This window comes from Astyanax mexicanus, chromosome 9, assembly GCF_023375975.1.
Source record: "Astyanax mexicanus isolate ESR-SI-001 chromosome 9, AstMex3_surface, whole genome shotgun sequence".
Lineage (NCBI taxonomy): Eukaryota > Metazoa > Chordata > Actinopteri > Characiformes > Acestrorhamphidae > Astyanax > Astyanax mexicanus.
In genome coordinates, this window is record NC_064416.1 from 121,091 (window position 1) to 135,639 (window position 14,549).

The 14,549-nt window shown below is 34.4% G+C and overlaps 1 protein-coding gene across 4 annotated transcripts; it reads right to left on the reverse strand.

The window, feature by feature from the left end:
• Positions 1-1,708: 1,708 nt before the first annotated feature.
• On the reverse strand, positions 1,709-14,223 carry ubl7b (ubiquitin-like 7b (bone marrow stromal cell-derived)). 4 transcript variants are annotated; one of them, XM_049483289.1, is made up of 11 exons: positions 14,100-14,223; positions 11,142-11,314; positions 10,624-10,743; positions 9,759-9,841; positions 8,962-9,046; positions 7,114-7,171; positions 5,930-6,063; positions 4,362-4,411; positions 3,226-3,402; positions 2,533-2,646; positions 1,709-1,884 (listed from the first exon to the last, which is right to left on the reverse strand). In XM_049483289.1, the coding sequence occupies exons 2-11, from the start codon at positions 11,308-11,310 to the stop codon at positions 1,747-1,749; spliced, it is 1,128 nt and encodes a 375-aa protein (XP_049339246.1). In that variant the 5' UTR covers positions 11,311-11,314; positions 14,100-14,223; the 3' UTR covers positions 1,709-1,746. The 4 variants fall into 4 exon arrangements, with proteins under 4 accessions (XP_049339246.1, XP_049339249.1, XP_049339247.1 ...); XM_049483290.1 differs by lacking the exon at positions 1,709-1,884 and adding an exon at positions 1,951-1,989; XM_049483291.1 differs by lacking the exon at positions 1,709-1,884 and adding an exon at positions 1,979-2,003.
• Between the last annotated feature and the right edge of the window lie 326 nt (positions 14,224-14,549).

Sequence of the window (14,549 nt, forward strand, 5' to 3'; positions counted from 1 at the left end):
ATATATATATATATATATATATATATATATATATATATATATATATATATATATACATATAAAAATATGTATGTATGTGTATGTGAAAAAAAAAGAGTAGGGGGAAAAACGTCCATAATAACACTAAAAGGTAAGACTATATATATATAATTTTTGTATATGTATGTATGTTAGTTAAAAATTAGTTGAGTGTTTACTCAACTATTCGAATTTACCTTGTGTGCCCAGTTTTAATCAGGCACTCCATATATATATATATATATATTTTTTTTTTTTTTCACAAAAATTGACAAATTACATAAGGCTATATAGTCTTACCTTTTAGTGTTATTATGGACGTTTTTTTCCAACTCTTATTTTTCATAAGATTATAACTGAAATGAGCTGGAATTTCCTGGGCAGGGTGTATTTTCTTCAGTTTTATTTTGATAAGTAATTGAAAATACATGAATGTTATTAAAATGATAGTGGGATGTTAGTTTAATGTTACCTGAATCTTAGTTCAACCTTATTGAAATTGTAAATATTAGTAAAACATTAGGGAAATGTTATTTAATAACTACTTTAGTGTTAGGTCTATGTAAACATATAATGTTGGAAAAAAATATATGTTGCCATGTAAAAAAAATTAAACTGTGGTGTTTCTTAGAAGATAATCACAACAGTTTTCAGTAGAGGTGTGCCAAAAAATCGATTCACATAAGAATCTTGATTCTCATTTACTACGATTCAGAATCGATTTAAAATGTCCCAAAATCGATTCTGAGGGGCGGGTTTTAGACTGATTTTGGGCTGGGTATTTTTGTTGGACCTGGCAACCCTGGGGATAGCGCTTGTCCTTTCAAACGGAGATCTTCCAGACACACACAGAGCGTAGGTGTTTGAGAATCGCCGGTAAGATGGCAGAACAAGCACTATATTACCTTAGATTAACGTGTAGTTTCAATGTTTTATGGCAGAATGCTTCATAACAAGCATAAAAAAGATCGCTAGTAGTTAGTTTCAGTAACTGTTAGCTAGCTAACTAGCTAACTTTCCAGTTCCACCTTAAATAACGCTACAGGTGGCAGCGGGCTGCAGCATTTAAGGCGGAACGGAAAAATACAATAAGCTAATCAGAGCTAATTTCAGCTCCTCATCACAGAGGAATTAAGGAATGGACAATATGAATTAATTTCTCCACCTCCTGCTCCCTTTCTGAAGAAATACAACCACCTTAAATTAACTAGTTAATCAGCAGCTGCTCCTGAACTTTAGCGCTCCACTGCTATCATCACATCAGCCCAGCAGCGTCACCTACACACCACCGCTAGTAGCCTGGTAATAAAGCAGTGTTATTTATTATTTATTTATTGTTCATTAACGTCATTGTGATATCCCAGTGATTCCTCTGTCACTGAGGACCCACATTCCTGCACATTTTATTGTTTTTGTAACACATTACTTGCTCCAGGACCAGTGTATATTATGGAGGGTTTTTTTTTCAATAAGATTCATAAGCCAGAAGCAGAAATTTTTATCATTCAAATCGTTTTGAATCAAAAATCGATTTTGAATCGAATCGTGGCCCCCAAAATCGGAATCGAATCGAATCGTGAGATAGTAAACGATTCCCACCCCTAGTTTTCAGTGTTAAATATAGTGTTGATATTTCTCTGTATGTTTGGGACAGTAATAGTTATTAATATTGACACAAGAACACAAACCGTTTTAGATAATGCTGTTTATTTATATATTTATATATCCTCAGACTCCTCCTCCAGCGAAGATCAGCTCCAGCGCCGCCTGCAGATCTCCATCTGTAGCCTGAAGAGCTCTGAGCGCCAGATCCTCATCCCTGATCCCCATATCCCTCAACTGCTGCATCTCCGCCCTCCACCGGCCCTGCAGCACCATCACCATCATCACTATCATCATCACTACTCACAATCACACTCTCATACCTCACACTCACCCCCATATCCCTCAACTGCTGCATCTCCACCGGCCCTGCAGCACCATCACTACTCATGATCACTCTCACACACCTCACACCCTCATCCCTGCTCCACCCTCCACCAGATCACCATTATCACTACTCACACACCTCACACTCACTCAGATACTCATCCATGATCCCTCCACCGGCCCGGCAGCACCATCACCACAACTTACACTGCTGTAACTTATTATTTAAATATCTGCATTATGTCTTAAACATATTTGTTAAATCATAATTGTCATTTCTATATCGTTTGCATTATTTCTATTCTTTTATAATACCTTTTATCTTTTATAATACCTTTTATCTTTTATAATATCTTTAGAATAAAGTTATAACTTGTTAAATCTTTCAGTAAAACACTTTAAATTGTCTCTGTGTAAAAAAAGCCTCTATAACCTGTGATTTCACACATGAAGCAGATTTGATTTAAAGGTATTAAGTTTATACAGTAACTCAGTTCTGGATTAAATGAGAGTTACAGTCAGTAGGACTGGAGGACTGGAGGAAGTGCAGGTATTATACAGGAAGTCCTGCAGTGAGAGTCTCACCTGTAGGGCAGGTACGCCGGACGCCTGCAGCGCCGCCTGCAGCGCCTGACTGAACACACTGCTGCTCACCGGAGTACTGACCGCTCCTGACGACCCGCCACCACCTGACACGTCCTGCAGACAGACAGACAGATTCAATAGGAGATTTTATAGTCATGTGGTGCAATTTTTAAATAGATATGATGCAGGATTACTGGTTTAATGTAGCTCAGATCAGTGAATTGTGGGCAGTTTTTACCTAAAATTACCTAAGGCTATAGTCTTACCTTTTAGTATTTTTAGCACAAAATTAAAAGTCCTTTTTCCTTTAGCAAAATACACTTTACTTACATACACTTTTGGTGTAATAAGCGCATCCTTCAAACTCTTTATGATTTTATATTCGAAATTACCAAAATCTGGAGCACTGTGTTCACTTTCATTCAGATAAAAAAAAAAATTCTTTACCAAAATGGGAAAACTATGTAAGACTATAGTTTTACATTTGAGTGTAATTTTGGACCATTTATCAAAGCCTAATTGCCAATTAAATAATATTTTTTTATTTTTTTACCACAAATACCACATTTCATAAGGTTTACTCTTTCTTATTTATATATATATAGAGAGAGACTCACGGTGTTGAAGGTGGTGTTCTCTGGAGTTGTGTGTGTGTGTGTGTGTGTGTGTGTGTGTGTGTGTGTATAGACTCACGGTGGTGTTGGGCGTGGTAGAGGTGGTGTTCTCCGGGGTGCTGGCGAGGGCTAGTGCAGTAGCGAGTTCACTCTGTGTAATGGGACGAGGCCCGGTGGCGCCGCTGCTGGTCCCCAGACTGACGGGTCTGGACCCGGCCGGACCTCTGGAGCGCCTGGAGGACCCGGCACGACCTCCCTACAGATTAACACACACACACACACACACACACACACACACACACACACACACACACACACACACACACACACACACACACACACACACACACACACACACACACACACACACACACACACACACACACACACACAGTTTAACAGCAATAAAAACAAGCAAAGACTAAACATTAAATACTCATTACTTAATAAACCTAACAATATCTCACCCACTATTCCTCACTGTTCACTATATGAAGTAATTCTTAAGGAAATAATCAGTTGGAACATTTATATCCATAAAAAAGAGATTATTCAATTCTTTTATAAATAAAGTGTGTTTTTTATATATATTTCAGACCCTAATTCAGTCTGATTCTCTCCAATATAACATTTCACTCCAATATACAGCACCAGTCAAAAGTATTGATTCATCCTATTCAGTGTTTTTATGTTTTATTTCTGTATTTAATGTATTTTCTACATTGTAGATTAATAATAAAGAGATAATCATATCTAATTCTGTATTAAAGAGTATTAAAGTGTTATTCCTCCACATTAATCCCCTGATCTAAAGCTGATGAACTGAGATGGTGGTTTGAGGTGATTTAATTGGGATGAGCTGGAGCTTCACAGCGTGAAGGAAAAGCAGCAGCTATTGTTCAGCACCTCCAGAAACTCCTTCCTTCAAGACGCTGAGAAAACTATTCCAGGAGACTCTAAATCATGAAGATACTGAGATAAAAATCTCACCAAGAGTCTGCAGATCTGAACTCAAACACACATCTGATACTTATTTACAAGAATCTAAAGTAGAAAATAAACAGATTCTGATTTATTATTAATAATAATTCTGCATGTGCTCCTGTACAGCTTTAATATTAATATATAATATTAAATTTACAATGTAAAAAAAATCATAAGAAGAAATAAAAAATATATAATGATAATAAATAATAATGATATAAATCTACTTACAGACTGGAAGTCCTCCTCATCATCAGACATCCCCTCAAACAGAAATCCTCCTGTATAGATACATAAATAAAAGAAAAGATTAAAATCTATTAAATAAAGTAATTGTTTGTATAATTATTAATGAGCTGGTTTTAATGTTGTGGCTGAAGGTTCCCATTTTTAACTTCTATATCAGCTAATACAGACTTTCCTCACATTTATCTACAGATATCAGAACTTCTTAATATCTCATCATATTACAATATTTTGCTTTATATACTGTATTGATTATCAATTATTAATTGAACTGTAAAGATTGGTGTCAGAAACGGTTGATTTAGTGTTGAGTTTAATCCCTGTTAGATCCCTCTGCTCTGATTGGATAAAAGGTTAAAGATACATTATTTACTCAGACTTTATGAATATGGTTGAAAAAACTGCAGTATATTTAGTAAATTAGTAAATTCAATATACTGTGATGTGAATCACAATACAGGGGTTATGATTCAAGATATCCATAGTATATGAAAACCTTTAAATTAGCATCTCGCCTGGATCTAATTTGCTTTATATAAAAATAGTAGTAAAAATGTAGGCATACGTCACAGATCTTTTTTTCAGCTGGAACCGAAAGTATTAATAATACTATATCGATTTAATGATTAACCCACCCCCCTACTACTCTGACTGAATAAAAAATTACGTTTAACAGTATATTGAGACGTACAGCTCTATAAAAAATATTTAAAAAATAAGAGAGCACTTAAAAATAAGAGTTTCTTTGATTTTACCAAATTATAAACCTCTGGAATAAAATCAAGAGGAAGATGGATGATCACAAACCACCAAACCACCAAACTGAACTGCTTGAATTTTTACACCAGGAGTAAAGCAGCATAAAGTTATCCAAAAGCAGTGTGTAAGACTGGTGGAGGAGAAGAACATGATGCCAAGATGCATGAAAAAAAACTGTGATTAAAAACCAGGATTATTCCACCAAATATTGATTATTTCTGAACTCTTAAAACTTTATGAATATGAACTTGTTTTCTTTGCATTATTTGAGGTCTGAAAGCTCTGCATCTTTTTTGTTATTTCAGTCATTTCTCATTTTCTGTAAATAAATGCTCTAAATGAGAATATTTTTATTTGTAATTTGGGAGAAATGTTGTCTGTAGTTTATAGAATAAAACAACAATGTTCATTTTACTCAAACATAAACCTATAAATAGCAAAATCAGAGAAACTGATTCAGAAACTGAAGTGAAATCTTCATTTTTACAGAGCTGTATTTAACTGTAATCCCTGTATTGTGATTCATATCGCATCCAGAAGTTCATATTCAATACTCAGCCCTACTATACTATACTGCAATATATAAAACAAAGGAGGCGGGGTCTGAACAGAGCTATAATTAACCCAGAGAAACACATTAATAACATTAATAACATTAATAACATTAATAACATTAATAACGAGAGAAATAAAGAAAACTATGATAAAAAAAAAAAAAAAACTCTTCCTTAAATAAAGTTAAGTTAAAACCCCCGGTGCCTCAGCACTGTACCCGCTGTACCCGCTGTACCCACCGGGCATGTCGCTGTAGGAGCTGGGTGCAGCACTGCGGGAGGAGCTGGATCCTGATTGGCTGGGCAGGCTGCTGGTTACAGAGTGCAGGATCAGGATCACGGCGTTCACCAGCGCCGGGTGAGCCGGGATCAGACTGTATAGAACATATTAATATACACAGTTTATAACATTTATATCATGTATCATATAACATATACACACAATATATACACAACAATACTAAACCCACACAGTTATAATAACAGTACTCTTATTAAATCCAGTCTATTTATTATATATGTGTGTGTTAGTTTAGTTTTGTATTAGTTATTTTCTGTGAAGCTGTAATGATATTTGTGGTATAATTGTTTATGTTTGTAGTTTATAAGCTGCATAAATATCCTGTGCTTCTGTTCTGCAGAACAGCTTTTGTTACATTATTATTATTTAATACAAAATAAGAGTCTTGGTAAGTTTACTGTTTTGTTTTTGTGTTATTCCTCCTGAGATCAAACAGACTTAAATAACAATCACACGTCGTGATTTAACAATAATATAAGAAAAGAAAAGTTTATCATCTTTCTATTTATTTCATCCTTGATTTCCATCATTTTCTGTTCTACCCTTCAGCCTTTTACCTTTCGATTATTTCATTTTCAGTTTTTCTTTTATTTCAAATATTTATTTTCTTTATGATCTTAGTGTTATTTTTAGCTCCTTAAATATTCTTTTTGTAGTTGTGTTTTTTTTTTCTAATTATTTATATTAATTTTATCGATTGAAATTTCATCCTGTCCACATATGCTTTTATTCTGAATTATTTTATTCTTCTTATTTAAATCTCAATTCTTTGTTTTTTCTAATGCTTTTGCAATTTACTTATAGTTTAGTTTATGAAGTTACTTATTTTAGTTTAATCTGATTAAATACTTGATTTTAATGTAAACTGTATTTTTTGTCTCTAAGTTGTAAATGTGTTCGGCTGCATTGAAAATGAGGGTCACCCTCAATATATTATCCAGTAAAAATAAAGTTTGATTAATTTTTCATTATTTATAGAAAAAGTCTCCTTAATTTTTGTCATTTAAAATCTGCTCCAAACACTGAGAAAATGGAGTTGTGAGTAAAGTGCATCGTTACACCCCTGCTGAATATAATCGATAATTAATCAATGATAATGATTGGTTATGAGTGATGAACTCACACATCCAGCAGCGCCGGATCTGTAAACTGTACAAACAAATCCTTATCCTGAAGAACTCCTGCAGAAACACACAAATACTCACTTATTTACACACAGAAAACTACATTTACACTCAAAACTACACAGAAAACTACATTTACACACAGAAAACTACACAGAAAACTACATTTACACACAGAAAACTACACAGAAAACTACATTTACACACAGAAAACTACACAGAAAACTACATTTACACACAGAAAACTACACAGAAAACTACATTTACACACAGAAAACTACACAGAAAACTACAGTTACACTCAAAACTACACAGAAAACTACATTTACACACAGAAAACTACACAGAAAACTACAGTTACACTCAAAACTACACAGAAAACTACATTTACACAGAAAACTACACAGAAAACTACAGTTACACTCAAAACTACACACAAAACTACATTTACACTAAAAGAACTACACAGAAAACTACATTTACACACAGAAAACTACACAGAAAACTACATTTACACACAGAAAACTACACAGAAAACTACATTTACACACAGAAAACTACACAGAAAACTACATTTACACACAGAAAACTACACAGAAAACTACAGTTACACTCAAAACTACACAGAAAACTACATTTACACACAGAAAACTACACAGAAAACTACAGTTACACTCAAAACTACACAGAAAACTACATTTACACTCAAAACTACACAGAAAACTACATTTACACTCAAAACTACACAGAAAACTACATTTACACTCAAAACTACACAGAAAACTACATTTACACTCAAAACTACACAGAAAACTACATTTACACTCACAAAACTACATGCACACTAAAAACTACATTTACACTCACAAAACTACACATAAAACTACATTTACACTCAAAACTACACAGAAAACTACATTTACACTCACAAAACTACATGCACACTAAAAACTACATTTACACTCACAAAACTACACATAAAACTACATTTACACTAAAAGAACTACACAGAAAACTACATTTACACTCAAAACTACACAGAAAACTACATTTACACTCAAAACTACACAGAAAACTACAGTTACACTCACAAAACTACACAGAAAACTACATTTACACTCAAAACTACACAGAAAACTACATTTACACTCAAAACTACACAGAAAACTACATTTACACTCACAAAACTACACAGAAAACTACATTTACACTCACAAAACTACACAGAAAACTACATTTACACTCACAAAACTACACAGAAAACTACATTTACACTCAAAACTACACAGAAAACTACATTTACACTCACAAAACTACATGCACACTAAAAACTACATTTACACTCACAAAACTACACATAAAACTACATTTACACTCAAAATTACACAGAAAACTACATTTACACTCACAAAACTACATGCACACTAAAAACTACATTTACACTCACAAAACTACACATAAAACTACATTTACACTCAAAATTACACAGAAAACTACATTTACACTCAAAACTACAGACAACTACATTTACACTCAAAACTACACAGAAAACTACATTTACACACACAAAACTACACAGAAAACTACATTTACACTCACAAAACTACACAGAAAACTACATTTACACTCACAAAACTACACAGAAAACTACATTTACACTCACAAAACTACACAGAAAACTACATTTACACTCAAAACTACACAGAAAACTACATTTACACTCACAAAACTACATGCACACTAAAAACTACATTTACACTCAAAACTACACAGAAAACTACATTTACACACAGAAAACTAACGTAAATGTTTATAGAGAGAGTATGTATGAGAGGTGTATGACTCACCTAATGCTACCGGGTCAGAGTTCAGGCCGGGGGAGGCCACTATAATCTGCTCCAGAGACTCTTTATTACTCAGCATCTTAAACACCTGCAAAACACATTATATAAACATAAAAACATCCAGCCATATCACCCAAACAACTATCATTATATAACTCTTATTCCTTATTTGGGCATATTTTTCCTTATTTTTACATCTTTTTTCAGCTCTGAATCTAATCACACATATATTTAACTGTTAAACTCATTTAAAAATCAAGTTTAAAAGTCCACTAATTCCTTTAATTTTCTCTCAAGAAAGTCTTTACTCTAAATAAATGTTTGACTGCATGTTCAAATAAAAAAATCACTCCTGTTACTTTTTATGTTGAGTAACAGAATTAGCAAAAACATGAAAAACAGGTTAATGATTATGCTAATAGCATGAGGACACTGAGCACATTCTAAAATAAACCAATAAGATGTAAGAATGAATGTAGGTAACAGGACTGAGTGTTGAGATTGAGCTCCTCAGTCATCGTTACAATAAGATCAACACAACCCAGGGACACAACTAAAATGTGTATTTTATAACTTGAATATTATGGATTTATTATGAAAAAAATATTTTTTAAGCATAGATGGGATTTGCAAAAACAATTACATCTCTGAAGGATTTTATAATAATTATATTTGATGGTAAAGTTTAGAGTTAAAGTTATTTAGTGCACATTTATGCATGTAATTTCCTGGAGACAGAAACGGCTCTGATTCGTTGAGATGGTCTACAGTATATAATGAGTAACGGCTGCAGTACTCACTGCGTCCCTGTAGGTGGCGTTGGAGTGCATGGCAGCCTGAAGCAGACGGAACTCTCGCGCTGCAGCGGTTCTGTTCACCGGTTCTGATCAGGAGAAACACGACATTCACAACAATCACCTTCACCCACATTAACTCATTATTATAATTACTGTTCATATATTAATTACCAATCAATCAATCAATCAATCTATCAATCAATCTATCTATCTATCTATCTATCTATCTATCAGCACCAGAAGAAACCAAGACCCAAAGTTCTCCAAAAGAATTAAGATAAAACATAAAAATTTAATGATACTTTTAAAGTTCTTGAAATTCTTTTATTAATGTGCTTTTTAGTAATTAAGTAATTAACTCTTGACGAGTTCATCACAGCATTATTTTCTCAGGGGTTCGTCTGTGTAAAATATTTCACTCTTCTACTATTTAGTGATAAAACTCCTGCATCCGGACTGCAATTGTAAAAACCGGAGGACCAGTGAGTTTTTAGGCTTTTTTCTGGGTCCCTCCATTTCCACTCACTGTTGTGTTTTTTAACCGTGGTGCGCCCAAAGTGTAATTACGGTGTGCAGCAGTGGACAAATATCTATTTTATTAAAAGCGAGGAGACGAAACTCAGAGATGTGCGTCCGGACGGGACTAAAATTACCGGAGGAGCACGGAGTTCAGAGAAAAACAGTAGATAATTCAGCCTGTAATTTTCTCAGAGGACGTCTGAGAAAAACACCTACATGATCGTTCTGGACGGGAATAAAATCACAGAGGATAAAAAAACACATAAAAGAGAAAATTACATAGACCCCCCTGAGATACTAATCCTGTTCTGATAGGAGTTTATTCTGGTTTAACTGTAAGAAATCGTACCTGGTTTGATATCTGGTTCTGGCCACGCCTTCTTTAAGATGTGCAGAGTGGATCCTGATTTGATCTCGTAGGAATCGAGAGTTAAATGATCTTTCAGTTTACAGCCGCAGTGCACCAGCTCTGAAAATCAGACAGCAGATCAGATTAATCAGAAGATTAATCTATAATTATACACAGATTAATCTGCAGCTACAGACAGAGTGAACAGAACGACAGTGCGGTACAATACTGTGGTGCAGTAGTGCAGTACAGTAGTGTGGTAGTGAGGTGCGGTGGTGCGGTAGGGACTCCGGTACAGTAGTGCGGGATGGTAGTGAGTCGCAGTAGTATGGTGCGGTATGGAGGTGCGGTAGTGAGGTACAGTGGTGCGGTACGGTAGTGAAATACGGTAGTGAGGTACTGACCCGTGAGGTAGTGAGGTATAGTAGTGAAGTGCGGTAGTGTGGTACTGACCCATGAGCTCGGGGTGCGGTAGTGAGGTGCAGTATGGTAGTATGGTGAGGTAGTGCGGTACTGACCCATGAGCTCGGGGTGCGGTAGGGAGTCTGGTAGCTGGGTGGAGAGCAGCTGTTTGAGGGTGGAGACGCTGCAGTGCCGCGGCTCGGTGGTTCCGGTGTCGGAGAATCTGAACACGGCTTTGGGCCGATCCATCAGCTTCAGAGAGAGATACCAACCCGGATCATCCATCCTCCTGCAGAACCATCAGAACCAGAACCATTAGAACCATCAGAACCACCAGAACCAGAACCACCAGAACATACAGCAGATATTATTCTACAGATAAAAACCACCAACACACTACAATTTCTCAGGAGAAGCTTTTCCAACCACACTGCCCAATCAGCTCTCCCTCCTGCCCCGCCCCAAACCCATACATCACCCAGTGTCCGTCCCAAAATACCCCTCTCATTTTTAAGCATTTTTTTTAAAGTGAGCTGAGGGTGGAGCTAAAATCAGGAGGGGGTTAGTTACTGTTTAAAGGATCTCTGACACACATACAGAATATGGGTTTTTTTTTTTGGGTTAAAGAAATGACCATTAAATAACCCAAAAGTACCCATATATATATATATATGATATATATGAGTCACAGACCCTTTAAAATCTGTATAGACTTCTGTATGAGTGCTGTAACTAACTAGCTCCTTTTAATTTATTCTACAGCTCTGTTCCAAACATTTACCGATTTAAATACTATTATTAATATTTTCAAAACAATGTTAATTATAATAGTTGTGAAATTGTTGTTTTAGTGTCGTTTATATCAGAGATTCTCAATAAGAGGGTCGGGACTCAACGGCTAGTCGCAGGCAGCTTGTAAAAAATAAATACATTTTAAAAAAGTTAAAATAATTATTGCTCATCTGATTTTGTACTCTATTTTATATTTGGGACAAAAAAAGATTATTACTAAAGTACTTTGAAATATCTAATTTTCTTATTAATTTTGTACAGTTTTAATATTAAAACTTTATTGTAGTAACTTTTGTTTATGTAGTTTTCATGTTCCTCTTTAGTTTCTTATAAAAATGCTCTTAAAATACCATTTTCTTTTGCATTTGTAGGTTTAATGTTTTTTTTTTATTATACAAAAAAATACATCGGTTTGTATTCTATAAAAGTGGGTCGCAACTAAACAACCATGAAAAAAATGTGGGTCCCGGGCCATATAAAAATTAAGATTTTAATCGTAAAATATTAACAATCTTATATTAACAACTGTTCCCACAATAGAGGAAATACAGGAATGATCTGCGGCCTGTATTTAATACAATTTAATTTGGAATTTGGAAGCAATATTCAGAAATAAGTCTGGGCTCTAAACGAGAGGCCTGTGATGATCATTCTTTGTCGCAGAAGTTATTGAGATAAACAATATTATTGTCATTTTAAGAGTATTAAATGATACTGTCATAATGATAAAGAAAGAAATTATAATTAGGAACAACGATACATAATAAAAAATAAGGAATGTGAGATTATTATTATTATTATTATTATTATGATTATTATTGTGATTATTATTATATATTTTAAGTTATTGTTTAATAAATAAAAGTGTTTTACCTTTAACAGCAGTAAATTCACCCAGAATTTTAAATATATTTAGGATTCTGGGTTAATTTACTGCTGTTTAATGATTATCAGAAGTGTATCTATGGACTATAAATGGTTATATATCTGTATATTATATAATTGAGTCTCAATAGCAGTTTATTGGTTATATAAATTCAGTACACATAGGTTTAAACTGTATAAAGTGATTAAAAATGTAGTTAACCTACGTTATGCTAAGGTTGTGTTCTTTACAGACGATCCCTTATGTTTATCAGTAAATATACTGTATACTAAATAGAAACATCTTAAATTTAGAGTTAATATAATATATGTAGCTTATTTTCTGTAGTTTTGATATGGATAATGTAGTTTATGAGAGTTTAGGATTCTGAAACCTAAAAATATTCAGGTTCAGGGTCCTAAACTACATTATATCCAAACTACAGACAGATAATTTCACGTATTAAAATAACTTTAAATCCCAGAGCTTCCTGTTTATATAGTATATTTACTGATAAACATGATTGGGGACCGTCTGTAAAACACACCCTAAGAAAAAAACGAAGATTAGCTAAATTTTTAATCACTATATACAGTTTAAACCCGAGTGTAGTGAATTTCTATAACCGATAAACTGCTACTGAGCCTCATTCATATAATTTACAGATAAATAATCATTTATAGTCTATAGATACACTTCTGATAATCATTAAACAGCAGTAAATTAACCCAGAATCCGGTGTTAGTGTTAGATAGAGAAATTCAGTGCGATATTTAGCCTACACTACAATAATCAACCTGTAGACAATAAACTACAGATACTAAATTAACTCTAAACTCCAGAGCTTTCAATATATACAGTTTATTTACTGAAAAACACGATAAGGGACCGTCTGTAATGTACACACTCTGAGTAAAAACGTAGGTTAGCTACACATTCACAGTGCTAAAAACAGCATTTCTGTGTTTAGATATAAAGAATTAACACCCAATAAAAGAGGAAAGAGGAGGTAAAACACTGACTGCGCTTATAAACACTAAATATTTAATAAACCGACTTTTAAATCACTTTATACAGTTTAAACCTGAGTGTTCTGCATTTCTATAACCAATAAACTCTTAATAATACTCACTCATATAATATACTGATATATAAACACTTATACTCCATAAATACACTCCTAAAACTCTAACCTAAACCTAAACAGCACTAAATTAACCCAGAATTACCCGATAGTGCTGGTTTTAGTGCTGTTTTTAGGGTTGTTTGTTGGGTTTTAGTGTTTGTTTGGTGTTTCTATTGGTTCAGAACTTTATAATTCGTTGTTTTAAAACGCTATAAACTCTTACAGACAGTTAATCTAGATAAACACACACTGTATAAACTACAGAACCGAGTAATAAACAGCAGAACTTACCTAGAACCCACAGAACATTCTCAAACAGAACAACAGGCTAAGCTAAGCTAAATATCTCCAGCTGATACAGCAGCGCCGCTGCGCTCAGCCTCAGCACTTCCGCCCCCTACAGCCCCGGAGCGGAACTGCCCCCGGCCCCGTCCCAAATCTACACTACACACTATACACTTACACTACACACTGTATACTGCCCGGCCCCGTCCCAATTCCACACTACATACTATATAAAGACCGACCCTGTTCCAATTTTACACTTCACACTTCACACTATCGATTATATACTATACACTACCAGCTAGATACTATATACTCACCGGCCCTGTCCCAATTCTACACTACACACTGTACACTACCAGCTAGATACTATATACTCACCGACCCTGTCCAAGTTCTACACTACACACTGTACACTATACACTACCAGCTAGATACTATGTACTGACCAGCCCT